Raw genomic sequence first — 26,220 nt, 5'->3', positions numbered from 1 at the left:
CATTGATCCCCATTTTATTCTTTGGTAGATTTACAAAAAGAAAAACGCACACTGATAAATAAATTTAGATGCGGACACACAAATCATTTCTTTCCTTTCCTTTTTTTTAAATAAAAAAGTCAAGACTCCTTGTGCTCCACTCCCCATTTCTTTATGCCCAGGGCGGCTCTGCCTTCTGCCTGCACCCCAGAGCTGGTGCATCATGCAGGCAGGGCCTTAGCAGTGGTGGCCTCTCTTCATCCTCCCCCGCTCTTCAGCAGCTGCCATGATCTACCCAAGGGAGGAGAGGCCACAGAGAGGCAATGGGCTTGGTGGTGACAGCACCGGCAGGGGCACTAGGGACATTCTGGGATCCAATCAGAAGCTGGGGTGACTTTCCTAATTCCAGGACCGTCCCTGGGAAATTGGGGTGCTTGGAGGGCACACCTCCCTACCCCAAGCCAACAGAGGAGACTTTTTGAAAGATTTAAAGCCTTTTATTCACAAACCATGTAATCCACGCCTTTGCAGAGCTCCCGCATCGGCACAGCAGCTGCAGGAGTCCGCCCAGCCTCCCTTCTGCGGATGGCTCAGCTTCCGTCCTCTCCCTCCGCCTCAGAGCTTGTACGTCCGCTTCTGCTTGGAGGACGGCTGCGCAGACGAGCCCCGCAGGCGGCTGGCAGTCTTCATGCCAGCTAAGAAGTCAGCGCCCACCAGAGTCTCCAAGATCTGCTGGGCGGTGACATCCTGGCGCCCTGCCCTGGAGACGGGGGGCAGGACGTCGCAGAGGGAAGTGATGGAGTGCGCCCTCCGCGCAGGCCGCTCGGATCTGCCTCGCCTCTCCGCTGCCGGCTCGTCTGTGGCGAGGGCCTGCAGCCTCTGCTGGATTTCTACCAGCCCCTGGATCTCCTTGGGGCTCCAGTTGGCCAACAGGATGTCTGTGCTTTGAATCTGCTGGAGGAGGTCTGGGACCTGTGGGGCCGCCTGCCCCCGGGGGCTCCTGGACACGGAGGTGTTCCTGCGGACCATCTTGGCCACCACCTCCGGGTTGGGGCTGCTCCTGGAGGGGCTGCCAGATGCCAGGTTCTGCATGAGGTGCTTTATGATTTGGTGGAGGAGGTTCCTCACAGTAGCCGAGGCGAGTTGTCCTGTCTCTCCTCTGAAGGCGCCGCTTTCCTCGTTGCTCGGATCGTTGCCGTTCTGGGCACCAGGCTTTGGAGGCCAAGGTCTGGGAGAAGGCAGCCTCTCTCGGGCCCGCTCAAGCCTTTCACCGTGGTCAAAGGTGGGTGGGTGGCCCCCCAGGGATCCTGGCAAGGGGCTTGCCCCACAGCGCTTGGGAATGGCCTTCTGCCCTAGTCCCCTTTGTGCCTCAGGGAATGCACCCTGAAGGACACTGTTGTTGTCTCCGCCAGGGACGCTTCCAGGACAAGTGGCAGCCTGGGGAGGTGATTTGATGAACTCCCTCACAACCGCTGGGTTCCTTGCCAGTTCCACCACCAACCTCATTCCTTCTGGGGAGCTGAAGACGTGGCTGATCTCAGGGGCTTTCTGCATCACCTGCCGCACCTGCGGGTTGCTGGTGACCAGCTCCTTCATCAGGTCAGGGCTGGAGAGCTTGCTCTGGATAAAGGGGTTCTCCAGCAGTTGCACCATCATGTCTGGGTTGGACATCAGCTGGCTCTGGAACTCTGAAAAGTTGGCCGTGTTGAGGCCCAGGCTGGCGGTCAGCTCCCGGAGGCCGTCGCTGGCGAAAGCACCTCCCCGAGGAGGCTTCTGATCTGGGGCAGTGCTGGTAGGGCTGGCGGAAGCCTGCCTGGATGGGCGCCCCCGGGGAGACCGGACGACCACGTAGACTGTTGCGTCGTGGTCTAGGTGGACGCCATGCTGGCCAAGGGTCTTGTGGTCTTTCAAGATCCTTCCGACATACACCAGCACAATTTGGTCAGGAGAAGAGGAGAAATGCCTGGCAACATGTTCCTTGAATTCTCGCACCAACATATCCCTGTGGACCAGAAACTCTTCCTTCTGCCACGGAGTCTTCACGATGATCCGAACAACCTGGGGCTCGGCGGCTCTGAGGTCGACCCCCGGGATTCTCTGGCTTTCGACCATAATGCTGCCAAGATTTGAGAGCAAGAAGCAAAGACTCAAGTCAGGCTTGGCTTCTCATCGCACTCCAAAGTGGTCCTTTGCTCTGTCACCACGCAAGCTGTGGGGTCCCTCTTCTTGACACCCCCTCCCTCCCCCAGCCCAGAGGCCCTACACAACCTTCTGGTGTGGAACCCGTGATTTGTGATGTCAGCGCTGAGGTCGCTAGATGCAACTGCCTTAGGCCCAGTGACCCAAGAGGGACTCGGTAGCCCAACCCAGCCCAGAATTCCTCCCCCAACAATGAGAGAAAGATGATAACAGAGAAGGGCAACCAAGATGATTGAGGGTCTGGAGACCAAGCCTTATGAGGGAGCAGGGGACGTTTAGCCTGGAGAAGAGGAGGCTGAGAAGGGATAGGAGAGACATCTTAAAATATCTTAAGGGCTGTCACATGGAGGAGGGAGCAAGTTTGTTTTCTCCTGCTTTAGAGGGTAGGACTGCAACCAACGGATTCAAGTTACAAGAAAGGAGATTCTGACTAAGTTTGAGGAAGACCTTTCTAACAGTTGGAGCTGTGGAAAGGACTCTCTTGGGAGGTTATGGATGTCATATAGAGGAGGGAGAAAGGTTGTTTTCTGCTGCTCCAGAGAAGCGGACACGGAGCAATGGATTCAAACTTCAAGAAAGAAGATTCCACCTCAACATTAGGAAGAACTTCCTGACAGTAAGAGCTGTTCGGCAGTGGAACTTGCTGCCAAGGAGTGTGGTGGAGTCTCCTTCTTTGGAGGTCTTTAAGCAGAGGCTTGACAGACATATGTCAAGAATGCTTTGATGGTGTTTCCTGCTTGGCAGGGGGTTGGACTGGATGGCCCTTGTGGTCTCTTCCAACTCTATGATTCCTTCCTTGGAGGTCATTACTATTGTGATTCTTGCATTGCAGGAGGTTGGGCTAGATGGCATTTGGTGTATCTTCCAACCCTACATTTCTAAGGTTTTATCCAGTGTCAATGCAGATCTGGAGTATGACATGCAGCATAAGTACAGCGGGGTATTTTTGAGGTTGAACAAATATTTATACAGATCTGGAAAAGAAAATACTGCAGTAACTGCCAGCATGCTGAACACAAGGTGGATCAAATAGAAATGTCAACCCGAATTCCCTCGCTTTCTTACCTGGTGTACACCATATGGACAGAGGCGCAAAGGGCTTAGGACCACCTCTCCCCCTATGAACTGACCTGGACCCCGTGATCATCAGCTGAGACTCTTCCTCATCTGCTTCCCCCACAAGAGGTCCAGAGGGCGGCAACACGAGAACGGGGCCTTTTCTGCAATGGCTCCCCACTTGTGGAATGCTCTCCCCAGGGAGGCTCGCCGGGTGCCTTTGTTACATACCTTTAGGTGCCAGGAGAAAGCGTCCCTCTTCAACCAGGCCCTGGGCTCATTAACATTCTATGGTCTTTTACGTGTGTTTGGGGGGGGGTTGCTGGGTTGTGTTTGTTTTATTATGTATTTTGCCTTCTCATTTTCTGTTTTTATGCTGTGATCCATCCTGTGATCTTTGGAGGGAAGGCGGTATACAAATTTAATTACGAAATAAAATAAAATAAAACACAATAAAAACAGATAAAATAAAAGAGCATGGGTGTGTTGCATCTTATTGGTTATATTTTCATGTAGCCCACATTTTAGCATAAGCTGAAAGGCCCATCCATCCATTTGACCCCAGTCCAGAATTCCCCCCTCGCATTCCCCAAAGGTTCCCACCACATCCAAAATGTCAGAGTTGTGAAGAACGTCCTGAAACTAAAACCCAAGCCAACATGCTGTTTTTGAATGTACTGCCAGGGTCCTTTTCAACTCAACTGTTACAACCGGAGCTCTTGAGGTTTCCCTTTTGCAAGGCACCCTTCACAAGCAACGCTTCCCGGGATTATTTGGGGGGAGTCATGTGCTTTCAATGGGTGTTGAATGTGCTTTGAATGTAGAGTGTGGGTCCGCCCAGAAAATCACCCGGCTACCGATTCAACATTAGAAGCTGCCTTCTCTTGAGTCGCCACGCGGGTGGCGCTGTGGGTTAAACCACAGAGCCTAGGGCTTGCCGATCAGAAGGTTGGGGGTTCGAATCCCCGCAACAGGGTGAGCTCCCTTTGCTTGGTCCCTGCTCCTGCCCACCTAGCAGTTCGAAAGCATGAAGTGCAAGTATATTCCTGCGTATAAGACTACTTTTTAACCCAGGAAAACCTTCTCAAAAGTCGGGGGTCATCTTATACGCCGGGTCGTATTTCTTGTACGGCGAGTCTATCCCAAACTATATTTTAACTGGAAAAGTTGGGGGTCGTCTTATACGCCCAGTCGTCTTATACACCGAAATATACGGGTAGGTACTGCTCCGGCAGGAAGGTAAACGGCGTTTCCGCGCGCTGCTGTGGTTCGCCAGAAGCGGCTTTGTCATGCTGGCCACATGACCTGGAAGCTGTACGCTGGCTCCCTCGGCCAGTAAAGCGAGATGAACGCCACAAGCCCAGAGTCATCTGCGAATGGACCTAATGGTCAGGGGTCCCTTTACCTTTACCTTCTCTTGAGTCACACCATTGTGCCACGCAGCTCAGGGTTGTTCCTTCTGCTGCCCCAACTGGAAGTGGCTGTCATGGGTTTCAGCCTGGAAGTGCCCTTGGGAATTGAAACGGGGGCCTTCTTTTATCTATATATATAATATTTTTTATTAAATTTTCAACAAAAATAACAAAAACAAAACAAAAACACACAATAACCAATACAATAACAACCACAAACAAAGAAAATTGTACACAAAAACAATGTCAAAACCATAAAATGGGATTCTCTGAACTCCGTGACACTCCCCCCCCCCCCAGTTCCTTAAGTTTTCTACATTCCAAGCAGGTGCTCTACCACTTAACGACGATGCTTCCCAACGACGGACTTTCAGTATCGCCGGCTTAGGTCTGTGTCATGTTCTGTTCTCACAGTGGCTGACCAGGTATCCTAATGAGAAGCCATAAGCAGGATCCGAGCTCAAGAGCCCTCTCCACACCTGTGGTTTCTAGCAACCAGGATTCAGAGGCATGGGGGCCTCTGATTGTGCAAGCAGAGCAGAGCCATGGATAGCCCTCTCCTCCGTGAATTTGGTTAATCCTCTTATAGGTTGGTGGTCATCACTCCATCTTGTGGGCGTGAGTTCCACGGTTCAACTCTGCGCGAAAAAGTCATTTCTTTTATCTGCCACGAATCTTCCAGCATTCAGCTTTATTAGATCTCCATCGCGTTAGGTGAGAGGGAGAAAAACGTTTCCCTATCCATTTTCTCCATGCCACATATAATTTTATCATGGCACCTCTTACTCTTCTTTTTCGTAAACTAAAAAGTCACAAAAGCTGCTACATTTCCTTGTTGGGGAGTCATTTCACCCCTCGATCATTTCGGTTGCCCTTTTCTGGACTTTTCCCAGCTCTATGAAACTGAGAGCAGAGAGCCAGGTAAGAATTTCACCTTAGCTTCCTGCTCACCCAATTTCTCAGCAGCCCACCTTCCTTCTCTCATGAAGGAGGGTCTTCATATCTCAGGCATATCTCAGGGGGGGGGGCTGATGCTCCAAGCACTGCCGCCTAGCAGCAGCACCTCCCCCTTCCTGTCCGCGAGAACACATGGGAGACTCGCTCCCGTATCTGCCTCGTTCTCACCCCATAGACGATGGGGTTGAGCATGGGAGGAACAATGACATAGAGGTTGGCCAGCAGGATGTGGATGCAGCTGGGGATGTTGTGGCCAAAGCGGTGGGTGAGGAAGGAGAAGAAGGCGGGCATGTAGAACATCAGGATGATGCAGATGTGGGAGCCGCAGGTGCGGAGAGCCTTGAGGCGGGCCTCCTTGGAGGAGAGCTGGAAGACGGCCTTGAGGATCAAGCCGTACGACAAGGCAATGAGCACCACGTCCACCCCTGAGGACAGGAGGGTGGTCGTGAAGCCGTACCAGATGTTGATGGTGATGTCTCCGCAGGCCAGGCGGGCGATGCCCATGTGTTCGCAGTAGGTGTGCTGCATGGTGCTGTGGCCGCAGTAGGGCAGCCTCTTGAGGAGGAAGATGGGTGGGGACATGATGAACAGCCCCCTGACCACGGCTGCCAGGGCCACCTTCCCAATCACCGAAGGGGTCAGGATGGCCATGTAGCGCAGCGGGTCGCAGATGGCCACGTAGCGGTCAAAGGCCATGGCCAGCAGGATGGTGGACTCCGCGATGAAGCTGAAGTGGGTGAAGAACATCTGGGCAATGCAGGCGTCAAAGGAGATCTTTCTGGAGCCGAACCAGAAGATGGCCAGCATCTCGGGCACGGTGACCGTGGACAGCAGGAGGTCCGCCACAGAGAGCATGGCCAGGAAGAGGCACATGGGCTGGCGAAGGCTGCGGTCCGTGGCAATGAGGAAGAGGAGGAACGAGTTCCCCAGGAGGGCCACCACGTACATGAGGCAGAAGGGGACAGAAATCCACACGTGGGATTCCTCCATGCCAGGGATGCCGGTCAGGACAAATGTGACGGGGTCAAAGCTGCTGTCATTGAGAGCAGCCATGATGACGGGAGGCGACAGGTCTTCTCCGCTGGTGTCTCCTGCTCCTAGGGAGAGAGAAAGAGAGAAATGTTACAAAACCAATAGCCCACAGGACCACATCAAGGAAGTAATAGCACCACTGGAGTGTAAGCAGTAACAGAGGGAAGGAGAAGTAGCATCTTGGAAGGGGTGTGTGTGTGTGTGTAATGCAAATCTTTAAATTTGTGTTAAATTTGAATTAATTTGTTGTGAATTTGTTTACAAAATTGGAAAACTAATAAAAATTATTTGGTTAAAAAAAGGTAATAGCACCCCTGTATTCTGCCTTGGTGAGGCCCCACATTGACTCTGGTGTCCAGTTCTGGGCACCCCAGTTTCAGAAGGATATTTTCAAGTTGTGCAGAGGAGGGCAACCAAGATGATCCGGGGTCTGGAGACCAAGCCTTATGAGGAACAGCTGGGGATGTTTAGCCAAATATCTGAAGGGCTGTCACATGGAAGGCGGAGCAAGCTTGGCTTTTTGCTGTTCTGGAGGGCAGGACCCAAACTAATGGATCCAAATGACAAGAAAGGAGATTCTGGCTAAACATTTGGAAGAACTTTTTGACTGTCAAAGCCTATTGGCAGTGGACTCTCATTCTTTGGTGGCTTTTAAGCAGAGGTTGGATGGTCAACTGCATTGCAGGGGGTTGGGCTAAATGACTCTTGGTGTCCCTTTCAACCCTACAATTCTATGATTCTGTTACTCTCTTTCAGCAAGCCAAATTGGTAGCTCTGTGGAAAGCCAGTGTGAAGAGCTTCCTGATCCTGATTGCTCAGAGCTACAAGCTTTCTTTTGATAGCTGCCAATCTTGGTCTCGCCTTGGACCTTCTCACACCTCTGGGCTCTCTTGGCGCTTGGTATTTCCCCACCTGCTGCTTCTGACCCCAGTGATAGACACACACACACACACACACACACACACACAACCTGTTGTTACATCAGGGAGCAGAGGCAGCCTTTGGGCAAGCCTTTTGGAAGGGAGGGAGGGATGTCCAGAAATTAGAAGCACAAGACGCATTTACGTGTTCAGTTCTCTGCACAGCTTTTAAAAATGATTAACGAAATAATTATTTGGGTGCCCCAGGCTGTTCTAGACGTGTCCTGGAAACAGGGCCAAGGCACAAGTTCTGCACTCCCTGCCCTCTTACCCCACCCCCCACCCCGGTCACTGAGAGGCACAAAGAATAAATCCTAGGAGAATTATAAGCCTCCCTTGGGGCCCCCATGTTGCCATCTTGGCCTGCTTCTCTGTGCAGCGTCTAGTTGGGTCTCTTAGGCCTGTTTCAGCTGCCGGACTCTTCTGAGGTCCTCATGCAAGGAAGGCAAACTCTGCTTTCTCGGTTAATTCAGCCAGGCTTGAGTCCAGCCCTTCACTCCACCCAGCACCAGAAGGTGGCTTTGAATAGGTCTCTCCATAGCTCAGGACTAATCCCATCATTGCACGTGACAAACGATGATGCTTTCATGGTCCTACATTCCATTCCCAGGGCCACACACAGCGCAGCCTCGCAGAAGTTTGTTCCTGCCCTGAGTGTCCTCATCAGTTGGCAGCAGAGCCACAACGGGAAGGATCTCGGTGCCGCTGCACTGTCATTGCTCAGTGGGCGACCTTCACGGCCAAGTGGGGATCTGAACCCTGGTGCCCCAGGTCCCTGTTTCTCAGGGCCAAGAATTGTCTGCTCCCCATCTCGGGCCAGTCATCCTCTCTCCACCAAACATAGGAATGTAGGAAGCTAACGGATAGGGAGCCAGCCTCTTGGTCCATCTAGCTCAGGGGAGTCCAACACGCAGCCCAAGGGTGGCCTTTCTGTGGCCCTCAACAACATTCGGTGCCCTTTCCAAAACCGGTAAGTAAGGCACTGGGCTTTGGGAAGGGAATGTGAGAGCTCTGCCAGTGTCCTGGGACCTCTGCCATGCCTGACAGAAAAACTAAGCCTACCTTGCAGGGTTGCGGTGAGGATAGAACAAGCCCGAGGGGCAGCTGTTTAAGCACCTTGAGTTTTCTGGGCATGAAAGCAAAGGAAGAAGCAGCACTTACTTTCAGGATGTTCTCAGGGACTCTCCTTCGTGGGCGAAGGCCAGCTGGCTCACCTTGAGCAGCAGGAGGTGAGGAAGTGTCTTTGCTAGGAAGAGAACGGGCAGAAATGCTGGTCTCAATGCTTCCGGACTGGGAATTCCAGCATTGGGGCATCCAGGCTCCGAATTAAAGATTAACAGGACCTGGCTGAGCTCTTTCCTTCCTTCCTGCCTGCTGCTTTGGCGTTCACATGCCAAGGGATGGGAGTCCTCCAGATTGCCATGGAAACCCCTGCCCACCCCCCACCCCACCCTTGACTTTCCCTGTCCGTGCCAACACCTTCTCCCTAAGGCTGCCAGCAGAGCCCTTGTGCGATGGAGGGAGAGACGAGCACCAAGGATTGGCGAAAGAGAGTGCCAGGCAAAGGTGGCATCCAGGCAGGATACCTACATAAGAACCTAGGAGGAGCCTGCTGGATCAGGCCAGTGGTTCATCTAGTCCAGTATCCTGTTCTCAAAGTAACTAGGGTTGTTCCCCACCCCCCTCAGCTGGAACTCAGTTCCGGCCCCTCTCGGGTGGGTGCCATGGCCATTATAAGAGAACAAGGGAGAAGTTCGTGGTGAGTTCTGGCAGGTCTTTTTCTGGAAAAAGTGCGCAGGCAGGAACCAACGAGTTGCCCCAATGGGAAGCCCTCAGGCAGGATTCAAGAGCCCTCTCCCTTCCTGTGTTTTCCAGCAACTGGCATTCAGAAGCATCGCTGCCTCCAGACGTGGAGGCAGAGCAGAGCCATCCTGGCTAGGAGTCATCAATAGCCCTTTCCCCCTCCATGAATTTTGAAATGTGGTTGTGGAGAAGAGCAGAGGTCAGAGAGGGAGAGAGCAGGGAGAGTTATTGGCACAGGGTGATGGCAGGGTCATGCGCTGCCTTTGAGGGGTGCTGAGACCCTGCAGGTCCTCAATTTCCCACCTTCAGCAATTGCCCAGGGAGCTTTTCTTTAGTACCGCCTGCTGATGAGAGGCTGCAGAACAGACACCATTCTGAGCGTAGGACTCAGGAGTCAACAAACTTTTTCAGCAGGGGGCCGGTCCACTGTCCCTCAGACCTGGTGGGGGGGCAGACTATATTTTTTTGGGGGGGGATGAACAAATTCCTATGCCCCACAAATAACCCAGAGATGAGTTTTAAATAAAAGCACATGTTCTACTCATGTGAAAACACGCTGATTCCCCGACCATTTGTGAGCAGGATTTAGAAGGTGGTTGGGCCGGATCCGGCCCCCGGGCCTTAGTTTGCCTACCCATGGCGTGGGTAGGATATGCAGTGTGGCGAACGGAACTATTAGAAAAATGCTCTCATAAGACCAAGGGGACAAGGGAATAAAAAGATCACAACCATTGTCATGCTATTGGGCATGATTTTATTGTACAAACGGATAATGAAGCCTATAGATGTGCCTTCAGCATATAATATGGTCTGGCTTGTATGAATGCGTCTTATCAGCATCATAATTTTTGACCCATTACAATCTGACTCTTTCAGAGAAACAATTAGTAATGAAATAGCTGCAATAACAGTAATAAACCAGTGGGTTATAATTTATCCAATTCCAATCTGAAGCGGGTTTCATGTACAGTGTATGCAAAAATTCCTTTATGATGTCTCATTATCCTGCATTTTGTTGATTTTTTTAATGTTGTTTTTAGTCATACCTTTTGCATTTTAAGCTGTCTTTCTATTGACAATTGCACGAAAAAATCAGCAAAAAACCCAGTTGTAATACCGGTAAAAAGGATGTGGTGGTTTGTTGATACTGCAGATTGAGCAACAGCTCCATCCCAATTAAATTTCATTTCATTTATTTTATAAAATTTACACAGTGCTTGATTGTAAACAACAACAACAACAACAACAACAGGCAAAAATAAAATAAAATAATTGAACACGTGCCTGGAATCCTCAGCGCCACTTCCCAGGCCGCCAGAACAGCTGAACCAGGCACTCACGGATCTGCTTGGTTTTCACCCCATAGACAATGGGGTTCAGCATAGGGGGCACAGTGACAAAGACGTTGGCCAGCAGGATGTGAGCGGGGCGAGGGATGCTGTTGGCTGCAAACCTGTACGCAAAGATGGAGAAGAAGGCTGGGACATAAAACATCAGGATGACGCAGACATGGGAGCCGCAGGTGCCCAGGGCTTTGGCCCGAGCGTCTCTGGACGGGAGGCGGAAGACGGCACGGAGGATCAAAGCATACGAAACGGCGATCAAAACCGTGTCGACCCCCGTGGTCAAGAGAGCCACGGTCAGCCCATACCAGATATTGAGCGTGATGTCGGCGCAGGCCAGCCTAACGATGCCCATGTGCTCACAGAAGGTGTGGGAAATGACGTTGCGGCCGCAGAAGGGCAGCCGCAGTAGGAGGAAGGTCAAGGAGGCCATCAGGCAGAAGGCCCTCACCACCGCAGCTGCCAAGATCCTCAGGATCCACGAGGGCGTCAGCACAGTGGCGTAGCGCAGCGGGTCGCAGATGGCAACGTACCGGTCGTACGCCATCGCCAGGAGAATGGCCGACTCGGCTACGAAAAGGAAGTGGATGATGAACATCTGGGTGACGCAGGACCCAAAGGCGATCTCCCGGGCGTGGAACCAGAAGATGCCGAGGGTCTTGGGCATGGTGGTGGTGCACAGAGTCACGTCGGCCACAGCCAGCATGGCCAGGAAGAGGAACATGGGCTCATGAAGGCTGCGCTCCTTGGCGATGACGAGGAGGAGGAGGCCATTGCCCAGAAGAGCCAGGAGGAACATCAAGCAGAAGGGGATGGAGATCCACATCTGAGATTCCTCCAGGCCTTCCACGCCAACCAGGATGCACTTGGCGATGGTGAAGCTGGAGCGATTGACAGCTGCCATGGTGGGGAGATGTTTCTCTCTTGGTGGCCCTGTGAGAAAACAGGAGGAAGTGCAAGCATCAGCCAGGTGAGCAGCCACTGCCTCCCCCTGCCCAGAAGCATCCAGCGCATGCTCTGTGGACACACATTCACACATTCTGCTCCCACCCAGGTCCTCCCACTACTGAGCTGTGAGTCGGCTGAGGTACGTTGGGAGGTCTGAGGCAGAAGAGACTGCAGAATGCCCGCTTGCTCAACCTTCCATTAGCATCCAACATAAGCAGCCAAATACAACATTTCCTGTTTGCCTAGAGTGGACTCCCAGGGGGGGATGTTGCTCCAGCCAGGAGGACTTCCTGTTCCACCTGGTCTGGAGCATCCTTCCTTTGCATGTGACCAGGTAGGTGGGCGTGACCCTTCCAGACCCCACAAAAGGTCCAGTCACGCAGCCACCTTCTCTCTTTTGATGCCATTTCTTCTCTTGGGCGGCATTGCTGGCTCTCAGCCAGCAGCATGTGGGATCAGTTCCCATATGGGACGGACTCAAACCATCTATTCTAACTCTATGCTAAAGCCTACCTTCAGGGATCCAACTGTGAACTGAATGTAAACTTCAGTAAACTTCTTATTAAAATAAGACCGTTGTGTCTTTATTCTTTTAGGAGGGAATCAAAGCAGTCTTACCAGGAATAACAGAAATTATTATTGTAGAATAATAGATTCTTGAAGACAGGAGTGCCTGGCTTGCTATGGTCCATGGGGTCACGAAGAGTTGGACACGACTAAATGACTAAGCGACAATAAATTCTAACAAATCTGCAACTAACTTCCTCCTGTGTAAAAGGGGGAATTTACTCTGCTGTATAAATAAATTCACTCGTGTGAGTTAGGAAGTATAATATTTAAAGAATATATCCTCTCCTGCTACCCACACCAAATGCTGGAGTGCCCCTAAACATCTAGGGCAGCATCTTGTTCTTGCAGCGGCCAACCAGATGCCTGTGAGAAAACTGCAAGCAGGATCCGAGCACAAAAGCCGTCTCCTGTCCTGTGGTTTCCAGCAACTGGGATTCGGAAGCATGGCTGCCTCCAACCATGGAGGCAGAAGACTGTTACCCTGGTTAGTAGCCATGGATAGTCCTCTCCTCCTCCTCCACTAATTTGTCTAGTCCTCTTTTAAAGCCATTCAAGTTAGTGGCCATCACTGCCTCCTGTGGGAGGGAGTTCCGCAGTTTAACTATGTGCACGAAGAAGGGCTTTCTCCACCCCCACCCCCGTCCTGAATATTCCATCATTCAGCTCCATTGGGTGCCTGCGACTTCCAGTGTTAGGAGAGAGAGGGAAGAACCTTCCTCTGTCCACTTTCTCCAGGCCAGGCACAATTTAAGAAACTTCCACCATGTTGCCTCTTCCTCATCTTTGCTCTAAACTAAAAAAGTCCTGAATCCTCCTGCAACCTTTCCAAATATGGGAAGTTGTTGCCGCATCTCCCAGTTCATTTTCTTCACCCCTTTCTGGACCTTTTCCAACTTTGCAACCTCGTTTTCAAGGGGAGGTGGCTGGATCTGTACACCCTATGGCACTGCTAAGTAAATTCATAAAATGGCATTACAAGAGCGTCCCCTTAATTCCCAACCCTTTTCCTTATTAATCCTCGCATGGGCTGCGGGGCTCATGCCTTTGATCCAGCCACTTTGTTTGGATCAGAAACAGATGAGAAGTGCATTTACAGCAAATGCAGGACCCAAAGAAAAACAATATAAACTCTACTTTACCAGTTCCTTGGTACAGATGGCCTACGGAGTTGACCCAGGAAAGCGCTGGGTGGGGCGGGGCATTTCCTGTTCTCCGTAGCTTCTCATAAACCAGGTATGTTTAGCCTGGAGAAGAGGAGGTTAAGGGGTGATATGATAGCCATGTTCAAATATATGAAAGGATGTCATATAGAGGAGGGAGAAAGTTGTTTTCTGCTGCTCCAGAGAAGCGGACACGGAGCAATGGATTCAAACTACAAGAAAGAAGATTCCACCTAAACATTAGGAAGAACTTCCTGACAGTAAGAGCTGTTCGGCAGTGGAATTTGCTACCAAGGAGTGTGGTGGAGTCTCCTTCTTTGGAGGTCTTTAAGCAGAGGCTTGACAGGCATATGTCAAGAATGCTTTGATGGCGTTTCCTGCTTGGCAGGGGGTTGGACTGGATGGCCCTCGTGGTCTCTTCCAACTCCATGATTCTATGATTCTATCATTCCCCTTACCTCAGTCACCGAAAAGGTCATGCAACGTTTTCCTGCTTTTAGCAAGCATAAGGCAATAAAGAGTACAATCCGGGACTTTGCTGCCCTGATGGAAGATGGACCTCAAAGCGGCTCCTCCAGAGCACTTCACAAGAAGGCAACCACTGAAGGTCAGCAAACCAGGGGGATTTATGTTCTTCCTCCTCCTCCTCCCTACCTCAGAGTCCCTGAAGGAGGCCTGCAGACAGCAGAAGTCCAGAGGGAGAGAGTCGGTTCCAGTAAATGAAAGGGGAGGGACATCATTTATCCCGAGAGCTTCAGGGCTGAGCAGGCACTCCTGTGTCCAAAGGCAACAGAGCGTCCCACAAAGAGGTCCCTACTCACACTCCCCAGTTCTGCAAGTGAAATCCAGAGCTACTGTACAGAAATGCTAGGCTTAGTTGTTTTCTTATTGCACACTAACACTTCTCTGCTTTAATGGGAGGGGGGGGGAATGAGCCACGGTTCAGCTCCAGTTTCTGCTGCTTTCAAAACTGAGAGGAATAATAAGTTAAGGGTCAGGATTCAATCACGCATCTCTGCCAAGACCTCACACCCTCCCTCTTGGCCAGGTTTGGGTTTTAGCAATTCCTTCTGGTAGATAGAGCGCCTTGTATACACTAGCCAGATCAGGAATCATAGAATCACAGAGTTGGAAGAGACCGCAAGGGCCATCTGCCGAACAGCTCTTACTGTCAGGAAGTTCTTCCTAATGTTTAGGTGGAATCTTCTTTCTTGGACATTTTATTGCCCCCGCTGGCCAGCTTGGATGGGCCCAGGTTGGTGTGGGGCAACTGAACTTGGGAAAGCCAAGTCTCCCCTGGTGAGGGTGCACAGAATGCCACCTCCCAAGCAAAGGGCAGGACAGAAGGACCTTGCCTGCTCTTCCACAGTCTCCCAGCTTCCAAGGACTTGCATTCTCCTCAATCTGGCACTGCCCACTGCTCTCCTATCTTTTGGAGGTGCCACATTAAAGCTTGCCTTATAGCCCAACAGCTTGCAAATTTGTCACACATTCTGCCACATGTGCACACCTGAGATGTGGCCAAATCTCCTTACCACTTGATAGAATGATGCAGTTGCCCAAACCACAGGAGAGCAGGACGGCGGCCCTTGGGCAGAGTGCTGGAACCAGTTGGATCCTGTCAGATCTGGACGGATGGCATTGGCAGTGCACATAATTCCATGTGTCAATTTATGGCCGTCAATAAAATTTTGGACCCATCTACCACCTGCTAGCTTCGTAACCTGCAGTGTTGACATAAGCACAATCTCAACAAGGAAACACTATTTATTGATTAGGGACAATCCCAGAAATGACTATAAATTAGCGGTTTGGTCTCCAGTTCCACAAGGCAACATCGGCGGACTGCGGAGAAGATGGGTGGCCCAACGTCAAGGTCCCTGCTCTTCCTCCTCATCCATGGCATCTGTTTGGCCAGCATGAGCACCACCGACATTCCTGCAGAAAGTGAGGTAAGGAGAGGGTCCCATGGGACAAGGGGAGAGAAAGGAGACACAATAGACAGAAAACAGGAAGGGGCTGGAGACACAGAGACCGGCTTGCTCTGTGCTGGATCCAAAGCTGTGACTGAGGGGGAAGCAAGATCCGCTGAGGTGTTAAGGCTGAGGTTTCTCCGGTTGTATACATGTTTAAATAAAACCATATTTCCTAAAGACACCACTGTCTCCACTGACCATTCGAAGGAGACCAAATTTAGCTAAGCAACTGGAACCTCCCTGGAATCTTTCACTGCTCAGAGATCGAGGTGCTGTGTAAAAATAAACCAGAAGGTCTTAAAGCATCCAAGATTCTAAAACAAAAGTGCTATGTGAACATGCAAGGTTTAAAAAGGAACCCGCAATCCAGCCAGAAGGTCTTAGGGATCCCTTGCTCACATCCTACTTTGGAACAAGACACTGGGGGGTAGTCAACTAAAGGACCTCCTCCCCTATTCTCTCCCCATGGGTGCCCCACACCATCCCCAGATATGCTCTGGGGTGTTGAAGGAACCCCCAGAACAGATTTAGGGGGTGCAGAGGGGGAGGGAAGCGGGGAAGTCCCATAGTACAGCAGCTGGTGTTCTACTTCTCAATGCCACATTGACTACTTCCCATCACTGCCTTGCCACCCTGATCCACCCTCTGGCAATCTCCTGATTAGACTACTGCAATGTGCTGTGCATGGGCTTCCCTTGGAAGGCTGTTCAGAAACTTGAAATAACTTCCCGTGTGATGTTTGTGTTTTCCTCTGGTAGACAGAAGCCCCATTTCTGAGCGTCTTTCCCCGACTGCCCAGCTGGAGAGCGACACTGCCTCCCACTGCCTCCCAGGTAGGAAACAATCTTGCTGTTCAATGGAGATGTGTCTTACCTGAGGGCACAGAGAGATGGGTTGACGCTGAGGAGGTTCTGCCTTGAACTCTCATGAGAGTCAAGCGCAAACTGAAGCCATGGGCAGATAATTTTGGAAACAGTGAGAGGGGCGGGGGGGTGAGGAGAACAGGTTGAGTAGCATTGCTGACATCAAGAAAAAGCACTCTTGGTACTTCTTTGCAAACCACCCACCTCTGTTTCGCTTTTGGACAGCAAATCAAAAGCCACCGGTTGCTGGGAATCACAGGTGGGGAGAGAGCTCTACTTGTAGGTTTCCTGTTGGGGCACCTGGTTGGCCACTGGGAGAAGAACAGCATGCTGTGCTAAGGGGGCCTCCCTGTATTTGCCCTCATCCAACTGCTGCCGCAGGACTCCTTGGGTGTTCCTACCCCTTGCCCTCCTTGCTCTTGCAGCTGGTCTCACGTGTCAATGGCTCCGTGGACAATCACGGGATATGCCAATGCTCTGTGTTCCTGCCGGAAGAAGACGCTTTCCCTGCCCAGCGGGTGGAGGCCCTCGAAGGGCTGGCACGGTCGCTCTCTGAGAGGTTCAACAAGGAGCTTTCCAAGGTAAATGCGGACTTGATTTTAGGAATGCAGGCCTTGGGCCTTCTTAACGACTAAATGCCAAGAAACTGGTATTCCATTCCCAATGAAATGGAGGAGGTTGTGGTGCAATGTATAAGATCAACCCATTGTGTCTTGAGCCCTGCATTGCAGGGGGTTGGGCTAGATGACCCCTGGGGTCCCTTCCAACTCTACAATTATATGATTCTATGATGAGCCAATAAAGCAAAATCTGCCACTGGGCATGACTTGCAGTTCTTTTCTCATATTCAAATTTCCTGGGTTAATGTATCATTTGTTCATTCCATGCTTATTCCTGCCCCCAGTTCTTCCCCAAACAAGACCATATTCTAGGGGTGAAATAAATTATGCAAGTCAAGTAGTTGGTTATTAAGATTAAGACAGCTTTGCTGGAGAAAGTGCTGCAGTCTGGAGCAGTTGTCACTCAAAACAAGACTGAATAGGCCAACTCTACGATCCCACTAGGACCCCTCTTTCTTTTGGAGAAACTTCTGCCTCTTTTTGGAAGCAGGCCTCTCTCCTCCTCTCCTTCCATAGTTCCTCCGTCCTCACCATGTCCACTCTTCAAATGCTTCCATGATTTTCCAGACTGTCTAGTTTTCCAGTTGTGCTTAGCCTTGAACACCAGAGCAAAAGAAGCTCTCCTCATGTGAAATCTTGAGAAAAGAAGGAGGAGGGAGCTGCTTCAATTTAAGAGTGGGAGGAGAACATGAATGGGCCACTTCAGTAAAGGGGGTGCTCATCAGTTCTTTCCCTTCTCTCCCTGCCTGGCTTCTCTTCCTCCCTCTTCCTGTAGGTGACCGAGTATATGAAGATTGTCGATGTCTATGGCCATAAGCTCTTCAACCTCACCCAACGGGTGGAGGAGATGCACAAGAGCCAAACCTCCTACACGGAGCTGGATTTTGAGGTCCTGAAGCTGGAGATCCAGGAGATGGAGGGCCTAGTGGTCCAGTTGAAGGCCTCCATGGGAGAGAGCAATGTGGTGGTCCAACAGCTCTATGTGGAGGTGAGGCTGGATCAGACAGACAGACAAACAGACAGATGGATTGATAGGTTTTATCTTTTGGGAAATATAAAAAAACCCAAATAGAGCATAGAAATGTTTTAAATAAAATAAAAGGGCACGTCTTAGAAAGGCAGAGGGACATCAGTGTGCCTGTATTAATTCAGGTTGTTCCCGAGTTGAGAAAGGGGGTTGCCAGTGGGGAGGGGCCAGGAGATGAAGACAGGAGTTGCAGCCCAACAATATCTGGAGGGCAGCGTGATCTTCACCAGATCTGTATCCTCCTTCCTTTTCTCTTCAGATTAAGAACATGAGCCTGATGGTGTCTCATCTGGAGAACCTGGACAAGAACAATGTCCTGGCCATCCGACGGGAGATCCTGGCCCTGAAGCAACGGCTGAAGGAATGTGAAGAGCCAAGCTCTGGTCATCTGGTTCCACCAGGTCAGCAGGGCTTCTAAGACAGTCGTGGGGGGGGGGAGACAGTGGAGGCCCTCAACACTGCTTGGGACTTTGGGGTGAGGGAAGCCTGAGGATTGGAGCACCTTCATGGGTGCTGTCAGGGTTGCTGTGACTACGCTTGAGTAACGACCTTCCACATGCTTGTCTTTCAGAATCTTTTATTAGTGCACATTATTTACAGTGTAACGAGCTGCTGGTTTCATGTCTCCTTACTCCAAGTCAGATTCCCGCACTGCCCCCCTCCGCGTTTTAGACCAACATAAAAGCCTCGGAACTGTGAAGCGCCTCCCTTTCCTCCGCCTCCTCAATTCCGGTGTCGGGGGGGGGGGAAGGGTCTCCGATCTGACTGATTCCTGTCCTCTCTTTCCCCCTCCCTCCCTCTCTCCCTGCCTATGGAGCAGGGGCTCTTGGATGTTGCCAGAGCCCTGGCGCTCCCTTTCCGTTTCCTGACTCCCCCCATCAGACCCTTCGCTCTCTCGACTGCTGGGAGACGGGCTGCTTCGGATGGGGGGGCTGTTCTCTGTAAGCCCTCCCCCTTACAGGTCTCATATGGCTGGTTTATAGGTAGTTTAAAGATACCCCCCTGGATAGCTCAGTTGGTGGAGCAGGAGGCTATTAACCTCAAGGTCATGGGTTCGAGCCTCACATTGGGCAGATGATTCCTGCATTGCAGGGGGTTGGACTAGATTACCCTTGTGGTCCCTTCCAACTCTACTACTTTATGATTCTATATCTGTTGCTATCTCATCTCCACATAAGCCTTTTGGAGGCTGTGGAGGACGAACGCACCATAAATAGGTTCTACATGGTGGAAGCATAGTGTATGTGTCTGAGGCCTGCAAGGATCTGGGCCTGTCATAGGGTATGATGGGCTTCCCTTGTGGAGTGGAGAGTCAGCATGAAGTGGGTGAAAAGGTGAAGGAAGTATGGGATGTTTGAGGTTTTTCACCAGTAATGCTGCCTTTCCTGTGTTTTTCCTGCAAAGCGAGTTTCTTTTGGTTCCTTATTAAATGAGTTGCAATGACTTTGTCACCCCTATAAAAGCTGCTAACCTCTGAATGGCAGTAGAAACACCCTTTCCATCAGCTTAGAATCCTAGAGTTGGAAGAGACCACAAGGGCCATCCAGTCCAACCCCCTGCCAAGCAGGAAACACCATCACAGCATTCTTGACATATGCCTGCCAAGCCTCCGCTTAAAGACCTCCAAAGAAGGAGACTCCACCACACTCCATGCTTATTTCAGACATTGTGATATATTGGTATATTTAGGGGGTGATATATCTAGATGTTGAAAACCAGGTCTTCCCCAGCCCTAGCAGGGAGTCTCTCCCAACCCTTCTTGGAGAAGCTGGGGGTTGAACCTGGGAACTTCGGCTTGCAAGGCAGATGTTGTGCCATTGAGCTGTGGCCTTTCCCCCAAAGCACCTTGGAAAGTACCTTGGAGGTCACCCAGTCCAACCACATGCAGATTGCAGGATCTGCAGAGCAAGAAGCAAACTCCAGAATCCCTGGCAGATGGCCACCTGGCTTTCACCTTAAGTACTTACTGGGAAGGAATCATAGAATCATACAGTTGGAGGAGACCACAAGGGCCATCCAGTCCAACCCCCTGCCAAGCAGGAAACACCATCAAAGCATTCCTGACATATGGCTGTCAAGCCTCTGCTTAAAGACCTCCAAAGAAGGAGACTCCACCACACTCCTTACAAGAGTGCTTACAAGAGTGCCTAGCTGGTGGGTTTTTCTCCAGCTCAAATGCATTGACTTAATCAGAAGAGTCTTGAAAAGAGACTTCTTAAAGCCTAACAGACTTTTACCCTAAACCACAATGTGAAGGCTTCCTGTTTCTCTCGCCATGTTCATACCTCCCAGTACCGTAGTTTCAAATCCTCTTCTCTTTCTCTGTTTGGTTCTAGGCTTCTGCAACCACAGTGGCCTTGTGAACATCAGCAAGCCACACCTCCACAGCTGGAACTGGAGAGGGTCTACCTACCCGTATGGTGTCTGGGGCAAAGGCTACTCCCCAGGCAGCCCTACAAGTGAAGCCTATTGGGTGGCCCCAATGAGTAATGAAAGGAACATGCAAACAATTGATCTTTACTCATCCTATGAAAACCTATTATTTTATAGAGCATCTAAGAGACTTAGTCTATCTGGGCAAGGAAGTGGAGCAACAGTATACAAGAATTTTCTGTACTTTAATTACTACAACACCAATCAGATGTATAAATTAGAGTTGAACTCTGGCTCTGTGGTTTTGAAAAGCACGATCACAGGCGCTGTCTACAACAACCGCTTTTCTTATGCAGGGACGGCTTGGCAAGATATAGTCTTGGTTGTGGATGAAAGTGGGTTGTGGGCCATTTATTCCACAGAGGCAAACACAGGGAACATCGTGATTAGCAAGATAAACGAGGACACCCTCCAGTTGCAGAAGACCTGGTTCACACGGCAGTACAAGCCATCTGTGACAAGTGCCTTCATCATTTGCGGAGTCCTGTACGTTACTCGGTCTCTGAACACGCAGCAAGAGGAGATCTTCTATACATTTGACACAAACACGGGGAAGGAGGGCCGGGTTAGCGTAGTGCTGGAGAAGCCTTTTGGTACAGTGCGGGGCGTTGACTACCACCCAACAGACCACAAACTGTACCTGTACAATGATGGCTTCTTGGTTTCTTACAATCTGGTGTTCTAGCTAGCCTCTCCATGAAGGAAACACTACAATTCTATGATTCTTAGCTTCCCTTTCTGAAATGTCTTTCTCTTTGCAATCTTCTCTGCTGACCAATCATGTCCATTATTACAATTAAAAAAAAACAAGTGAAATGTGGATGTAAAATTGGATCAAAGTAAATTCTAACTGCAAACATTAATGGTGTGTATGTCCTTCAGGCATTGCAATCATTGGGTCAACGAGTGTCAGTGTTGAGTCAAAAGTAAGACCCGCTGAGTACACTGGGGTTTACAGTATTCCCAGGTATGTGGTTGAGGATGGCAGCCTAGCTACATCTTTCTAGCTTGAGCAGAATCTTAGGTTTCAGAGCATGTACAGAGTTCCATGCAATACAAAGGTACTGAGAGAGACAGCATCTTTGGTTAGGTGTTTCCTGGAAGAAAAGGTCTGTAATTAAAGCCTCACAGGAATATGAGACCAGAGGAATCTGACCTTTTTACCAAGATGGACTGTTGTTTTGTCCAAGGGTGAGACACACCTCATTTCTGATGTAAACTAAGTCTATGCAGGTAGGTAGCCGTGTTGGTCTGGATCGAAGTAAAATAAAAAAATTCCTTCAGTAGCACCTTAAAGACCAACTAAGTTTTTATTTTGGTATGAGCTTTCGTGTGCATGCACACTTCTTCAGGTATCTGAAGAAGTGTGCATGCACACGAAAGCTCATACCAAAATAAAAACTTAGTTGGTCTTTAAGGTGCTACTGAAGGAATTTTTTTATTTTAAGTCTATGCAGCCATGCTTAAAGGCTACCTCTACTTTCCGAACAACACTGCAGTTACGTTGGAAAGGTGGCCAGTTAGCATTTGTGAGCAAAACGTGGGGAAGCATATCTAGAAACAAAACATTGAACAGCTATCTATTCATGGTTTATGCCAGGGCTGTGTAAATCCCTAGGGGGCAGTTGAGCTACATTTGAATGCATGGGTTTGTCCTAGGAACCCTCTACCACCATCAGAACTCCCTACTTTCATGTGTGTGTGGGGGGGGGGTGTGTGAGTTATGAGACCCAAGAGGAAGGCAATGCCTTATCATGGGAGAGATAAGAAGCCAGCTGGGAGAGGAGGCCGGAGGAATCCAGTGCTAGTGAAGGAGAGAGAGACACCTCAGGGCAAAAATTTGAGAGCTGGCAGAAATGGGGGTGAGAGGTGAGGGCAGAAGAGATGGAGGGTGACTGGGGAGGAAGGGTGGAAAGGGCGAACAGGGACACGGGAGGAGAGAGAAAAGGGGATGGTGGCAGTAAAGGAACTGCAGCCCATAAAGCACCATCTAAGGAGATGGTTTGGCAGGCTCTGTCTCAAAGGCTAAATAGCAAAGCAGGATAGTGACCCTGGATCACAGAATCGTAGAGTTGGAAGGCAGCCCAAGAGTCATGTGGTCCAACCCCCTACAATGCAGGAATCTCAGCTAAAGCATCCATGATAGAATCATAGAATCATAGAGTTGGAAGAGACCACAAGGGCCATCCAGTCGAACCCCCTGCCAAGCAGGAAACACCATCAAAGCATTCCTGACAGATGGCTGTCAAGCCTCTGCTTAAAGACCTCCAAAGAAGGAGACTCCACCACACTCCTTGGCAGCAAATCCCACTGCCGAACAGCTCTTACTGTCAGGAAGTTCTTTCTAATGTTTAGGTGGAATCTTCTTTCTTGTAGTTTGAATCCATTGCTCCGTGTCCGCTTCTCTGGAGCAGCAGAAAACAACCTTTCTCCCTCCTCTATATGACATCCTTTAATATATTTGAACATGGCTATCATATCACCCCTTAACCTTCTCTTCTCCAGGCTAAACATACCCAGCTCCCTAAGCCATTCCTCATAAGGCATCGTTTCCAGGCCTTTGACCATTTTGGTTGCCCTCCTCTGGACACGTTCCAGCTTGTCAGTATCCTTCTTGAACTGTGGTGCCCAGAACTGGACACAGTGCTCCAGGTGAGGTCACCTCTCAAGATCTGGAGGGCTGACCCATGGAAGAGGGAGACAGTTTCTTTTCTCCTGCTCTAGAGGGGAGCACCCAAAATAATGGACCCAGAGGACTCTCCTTCCTTGGAGGTTTTGAGCAGAGGTTGAATGATTTAGCTGAGATTCCTGCCTTGCAGGGGGTTGGAATAGATGACCCTGAGCGTTCCCTTCTATCCCTCCCATGCTAGGAGGAGGTTCCTTGCTTCCTGCAAACCCCTTTTCCCTGCCTGCAACCTCTTCCTCCAGTTTCTGGCCAAGGGAGGGAGCGGATCAGAGACCAACCAAGAGGGTCCCCTCCCTCCAAGAAAAGCATCTCTGGGATTGTGCAAGAGGGCTGAGCAGGGCGGACTCGGCTTTGCAAGGGTTAAAGGGAACTGAGCTGCATTCCTAGAGAGGACAGGAAGTCACGGGGGAGGGGCCAGGTCATCCGGAGGAAAAGCCCCTCCCTCCTCTTCCTGCTTTCCTCTCCTGCAAAAGCTGCTTCGCCCTCTTTCCTCCACGTGGATCTGGTGAGTCTCTTCTTCCCCCAGAGGGTGCAGTGGGGAGAAGGGGGGGGGTCGCAGGGATGCAGGGAGGGAGGGGGGCTCATGTGGGGGGAAAGCCTGGGGGGAGGGGGTCCTGCTAGGGAGGGGCGAGGTCGCAGAAATTGCCTCCTTCCTTGAGATCAGAGCTTCCCAATCTTTTTTTTGGCGGCGGGAGGGGGGGTTATTCAGAGCCCCCTGGGAAATCTAGCAGATAGAAATCTAGCTTCTTTAAATCAGGTTATCAGTAGGACTTTTGCTCTGTGTGACGTGGGCCAGCGTCATTGTACAAGAGAGGAAACATGTAGGAATGGTTGCTCAAAAACCTCTTCCTTTCTCTTCTTTCTGGATGCTTCTACCGCCCCCTTATTGGCAGAGGAGGCCAAGCAAGGAGATCAAGCCAAGCTTTAGGAGGAAGGGTAGGAGGAGCTGCAAATTTTTTATTTGTACCCCACCCATCCGGCTGGGTTTCCCCAGTCACTCTGGGCAGCTTCCAACAAAAATCGAAATACATTAAAATGTCACACATTTAGAACTTCCCTAAACAGGGCTGCCTACAGATGTTTTCTAAATGTCAGGGAGTTGTTTATTTATTTGACCTCTGGTGGGAGGGCGTTCCACAGGGCAGGCGCCACCACCGAGAAGGCCCTCTGCCTGGTTCCCTGTAGCTTTGCTTCTCGCAGTGAGGAAACCACCAGAAGTCCCTCGGTGCTATATCTCAGTGTCCGGGCTGAACAATGAGGGTGGAGACGCTCCTTCAGGTATACAGGACCGAGGCCATTTAGGGCTTTAAAGGTCAGGACCAACACTTTGAATTGTGCTCGGAAACGTACTAGGAGCCAGTGTAGATCTCTCAGGACCGGTGTTATGTGGTCCTGGCGGCCACTCCCAGTCACTAGTCTAGCTGCCGCATTCTGGATTAATTGCAGTTTCCGAGTCACCTTCAAAGATAGCCCTATGTAGAGCGCATTGCAGTAGTCCAAGCGGGAGATAACCAGAGCATACACCACTCTGGCGGGACAGTCTGCAGGCAGGTAGGGTCTCAGCCTGCGTACCAGATGGAGCTGTTAGACAGCTGCCCTGGACACAGAATTGACCTGTGCCTCCATGGACAGCTGTGAGTCCAAAATGGCTCCCAGGCTGCGCACCTGGTCCTTCAGGGGCACAGTTACCCCATTCAAGACCAGGGAGTCCCCAACACCCGCCTGCCCCCTGTCCCCCCAAAACAGTACTTCTTTCTTGTCAGGATTCATCCTCCATCCATTAGCCGCCATCCATCCTCCAACCGCCTCCAGGTGAGCCATGTCCCATGGAAGAGGGAGCAGGCTTGTTTTCTCCTGTTTTGGGGGTAGGATTCAAACCCATGGCTTCAAGCTACAAGAAAGGAGGTTCCGACTCAACAGACCTAGTCCTTTTTCACTAGGCACCAATGACTCCCTTGTCAATCAGTTCTGACTTCATGCATTGACTGGAAGGAAGGAGACACCAGGCTGGTTCATCTCACAGACTTCCCTTCACTTGCCTCCACATTTTGCATTGCTAGAAGGCTAGAGACTTATTTCTTCTCCTCTTCCTCCTCTTTCTTTTTGGAGTCTGGGCTGTGGTGCAGTCCTACACTGGTTCCCAGCAAGACTCATCCATACTTGCTCAGGGAACCTTTTTCTTCTCCTGATATTCTACAACTTTTGTAACAGAATACAGTAATGTATTTGTTTTGTAGGATTTGCTAGAGCTTCTCATTCAGACAGATTCCTTCCGATCTCGCAGAGGCTTCCTGAGAGCACAGATGGATGACCGAGACTCAGCTGGCCCTGAAGCAGGAAGAGGCCATGCCATCCAAACTGGGAGCAGTGGGGGATTCTGGGAAAACTCTGTGCAGAAGATCCTGGGTGAGGAGGACGCCTTCCGCTCAGAGGTGCAGACCCAGCAGTTGAGGCAGTTCTGCTGCCAGGAGGCCAAAGGACCCCGCGAGGTTTGCACCCGACTCTATCACCTTTACCATCAATGGCTGAAGCCAGAAAGGCACACGAAAGCTGAGATGCTGGACCTGGTGATCTTGGAGCAGTTCCTGGCTGTCCTTCCCCCGGAGATGGAGAGCTGGGTGAGGGAATGCGGAGCGGAGACCAGTTCCCAGGCGGTGGCCCTGGCCGAAGGTTTCCTCCTGAGTCAGGCAGAGGAGAGAAAGCAGGTGAGAGAGACTTTCCTCTGGATACTTCCAAGGGGCTCCAAACAGGACAGAGAACATCCCATAATGCTCTCCTGATGGCCCATCCTTTTTCTGAGAAAGCTTCCATGGAATGAGATCTAACATCCTTAAGGCTTCTGTCTTTCTCATTCTCTTTCTAATATTTTTTGTAATTCATTATCTGTTTTGAATCCTTGTTTCTTTTTTAGGGAAAGAATCTCTTTGCAGAAATGGACTTGGATACCTTTGAGGCAGAGAGGCCTCCGTTTGACACCAGAGAGAGGCCACTGGGTAAGGAGGGTGGTGGCTATTCTCAGTTTGGACTCATTCTGTTGGTTTTCCAATTAATCTGTGGGTTCATTTCTTCTAGTCCTTTTTTTGGGGGGGGAGTTGGGAACAAGTGTTCAGAGGAGGGCACAAACCTCCAACTGCACTCAGCAGGTCAGGCTTTCTCAAAGGCCCATCTGTGGTTAGAGATGCCCTGTTTCACCTGTGAGAGAAGCAGGGACTCCTGACTTCCTGCTTACCTTTTCT

The 26,220-nt window shown here is 50.6% G+C and overlaps 5 protein-coding genes across 7 annotated transcripts in view; 2 read left to right on the top strand and 3 right to left on the bottom strand.

The window, feature by feature from the left end:
• The window catches only part of LOC118078482 (zinc finger protein 883-like), a 277,980-nt gene that overhangs the window by 207,742 nt on the left and 44,018 nt on the right, over positions 1-26,220 (top strand). Inside the window, exons 1-2 of one of the 3 annotated variants that reach the window (XM_060274073.1) lie at positions 24,043-25,689; positions 25,896-25,977. The exons of the other annotated variants lie outside the window; for them this stretch is intronic. Coding sequence (XP_060130056.1) covers positions 25,288-25,689; positions 25,896-25,977 — 484 coding nt within the window. The 5' untranslated portion in view covers positions 24,043-25,287. Of the gene's footprint in view, positions 1-24,042; positions 25,690-25,895; positions 25,978-26,220 lie in introns of those variants that run through there. 3 annotated transcript variants of the gene reach the window in all.
• Positions 595-2,091, bottom strand: LOC118084892 (ubiquilin-1-like). The gene has a single exon (XM_035114985.2). The coding sequence runs from the start codon at positions 2,089-2,091 to the stop codon at positions 595-597; it is 1,497 nt and encodes a 498-aa protein (XP_034970876.2).
• Positions 5,697-6,668, bottom strand: LOC118085041 (olfactory receptor 52B2-like). The gene has a single exon (XM_035115302.2). It carries the CDS (start codon positions 6,654-6,656, stop codon positions 5,697-5,699), a length of 960 nt encoding a protein of 319 aa, XP_034971193.1. The 5' UTR covers positions 6,657-6,668.
• On the bottom strand, positions 10,652-11,605 carry LOC118085039 (olfactory receptor 52B2-like). The gene has a single exon (XM_035115295.2). The coding sequence runs from the start codon at positions 11,603-11,605 to the stop codon at positions 10,652-10,654; it is 954 nt and encodes a 317-aa protein (XP_034971186.2).
• LOC118084893 (olfactomedin-4-like) lies at positions 15,226-21,113 on the top strand. The gene is made up of 6 exons (XM_035114986.2): positions 15,226-15,331; positions 16,114-16,188; positions 16,644-16,799; positions 17,614-17,826; positions 18,125-18,266; positions 20,202-21,113. The coding sequence occupies exons 1-6, from the start codon at positions 15,236-15,238 to the stop codon at positions 20,981-20,983; spliced, it is 1,464 nt and encodes a 487-aa protein (XP_034970877.1). The 5' UTR covers positions 15,226-15,235; the 3' UTR covers positions 20,984-21,113.

This window comes from Zootoca vivipara, chromosome 4 (assembly GCF_963506605.1).
Source record: "Zootoca vivipara chromosome 4, rZooViv1.1, whole genome shotgun sequence".
In the NCBI taxonomy this organism is placed as follows: Eukaryota; Metazoa; Chordata; class Lepidosauria; order Squamata; family Lacertidae; genus Zootoca; species Zootoca vivipara.
Note: the sequence above shows the minus strand (reverse complement) of the source record. Positions and strands in the feature narration are given on the sequence as shown.

What these genes read in the sequence shown, in the direction of transcription:
- LOC118085041 (XM_035115302.2), bottom strand. Translation starts at nt 6,656, where the DNA reads ATGGCTGCTCTCAATGACAGCAGCTTTGACCCCGTCACATTTGTCCTG.
- LOC118084892 (XM_035114985.2), bottom strand. Translation starts at nt 2,091, where the DNA reads ATGGTCGAAAGCCAGAGAATCCCGGGGGTCGACCTCAGAGCCGCCGAG.
- LOC118084893 (XM_035114986.2), top strand. Translation starts at nt 15,236, where the DNA reads ATGGGTGGCCCAACGTCAAGGTCCCTGCTCTTCCTCCTCATCCATGGC. An exon ending in TCCAACAGCTCTATGTGGAG is followed by an intron (nt 17,827 to 18,124) that starts GTGAGGCTGGAT and finishes TTTTCTCTTCAG; the next exon opens with ATTAAGAACATGAGCCTGAT. An exon ending in TGGTCATCTGGTTCCACCAG is followed by an intron (nt 18,267 to 20,201) that starts GTCAGCAGGGCT and finishes GTTTGGTTCTAG; the next exon opens with GCTTCTGCAACCACAGTGGC.
- LOC118085039 (XM_035115295.2), bottom strand. Translation starts at nt 11,605, where the DNA reads ATGGCAGCTGTCAATCGCTCCAGCTTCACCATCGCCAAGTGCATCCTG.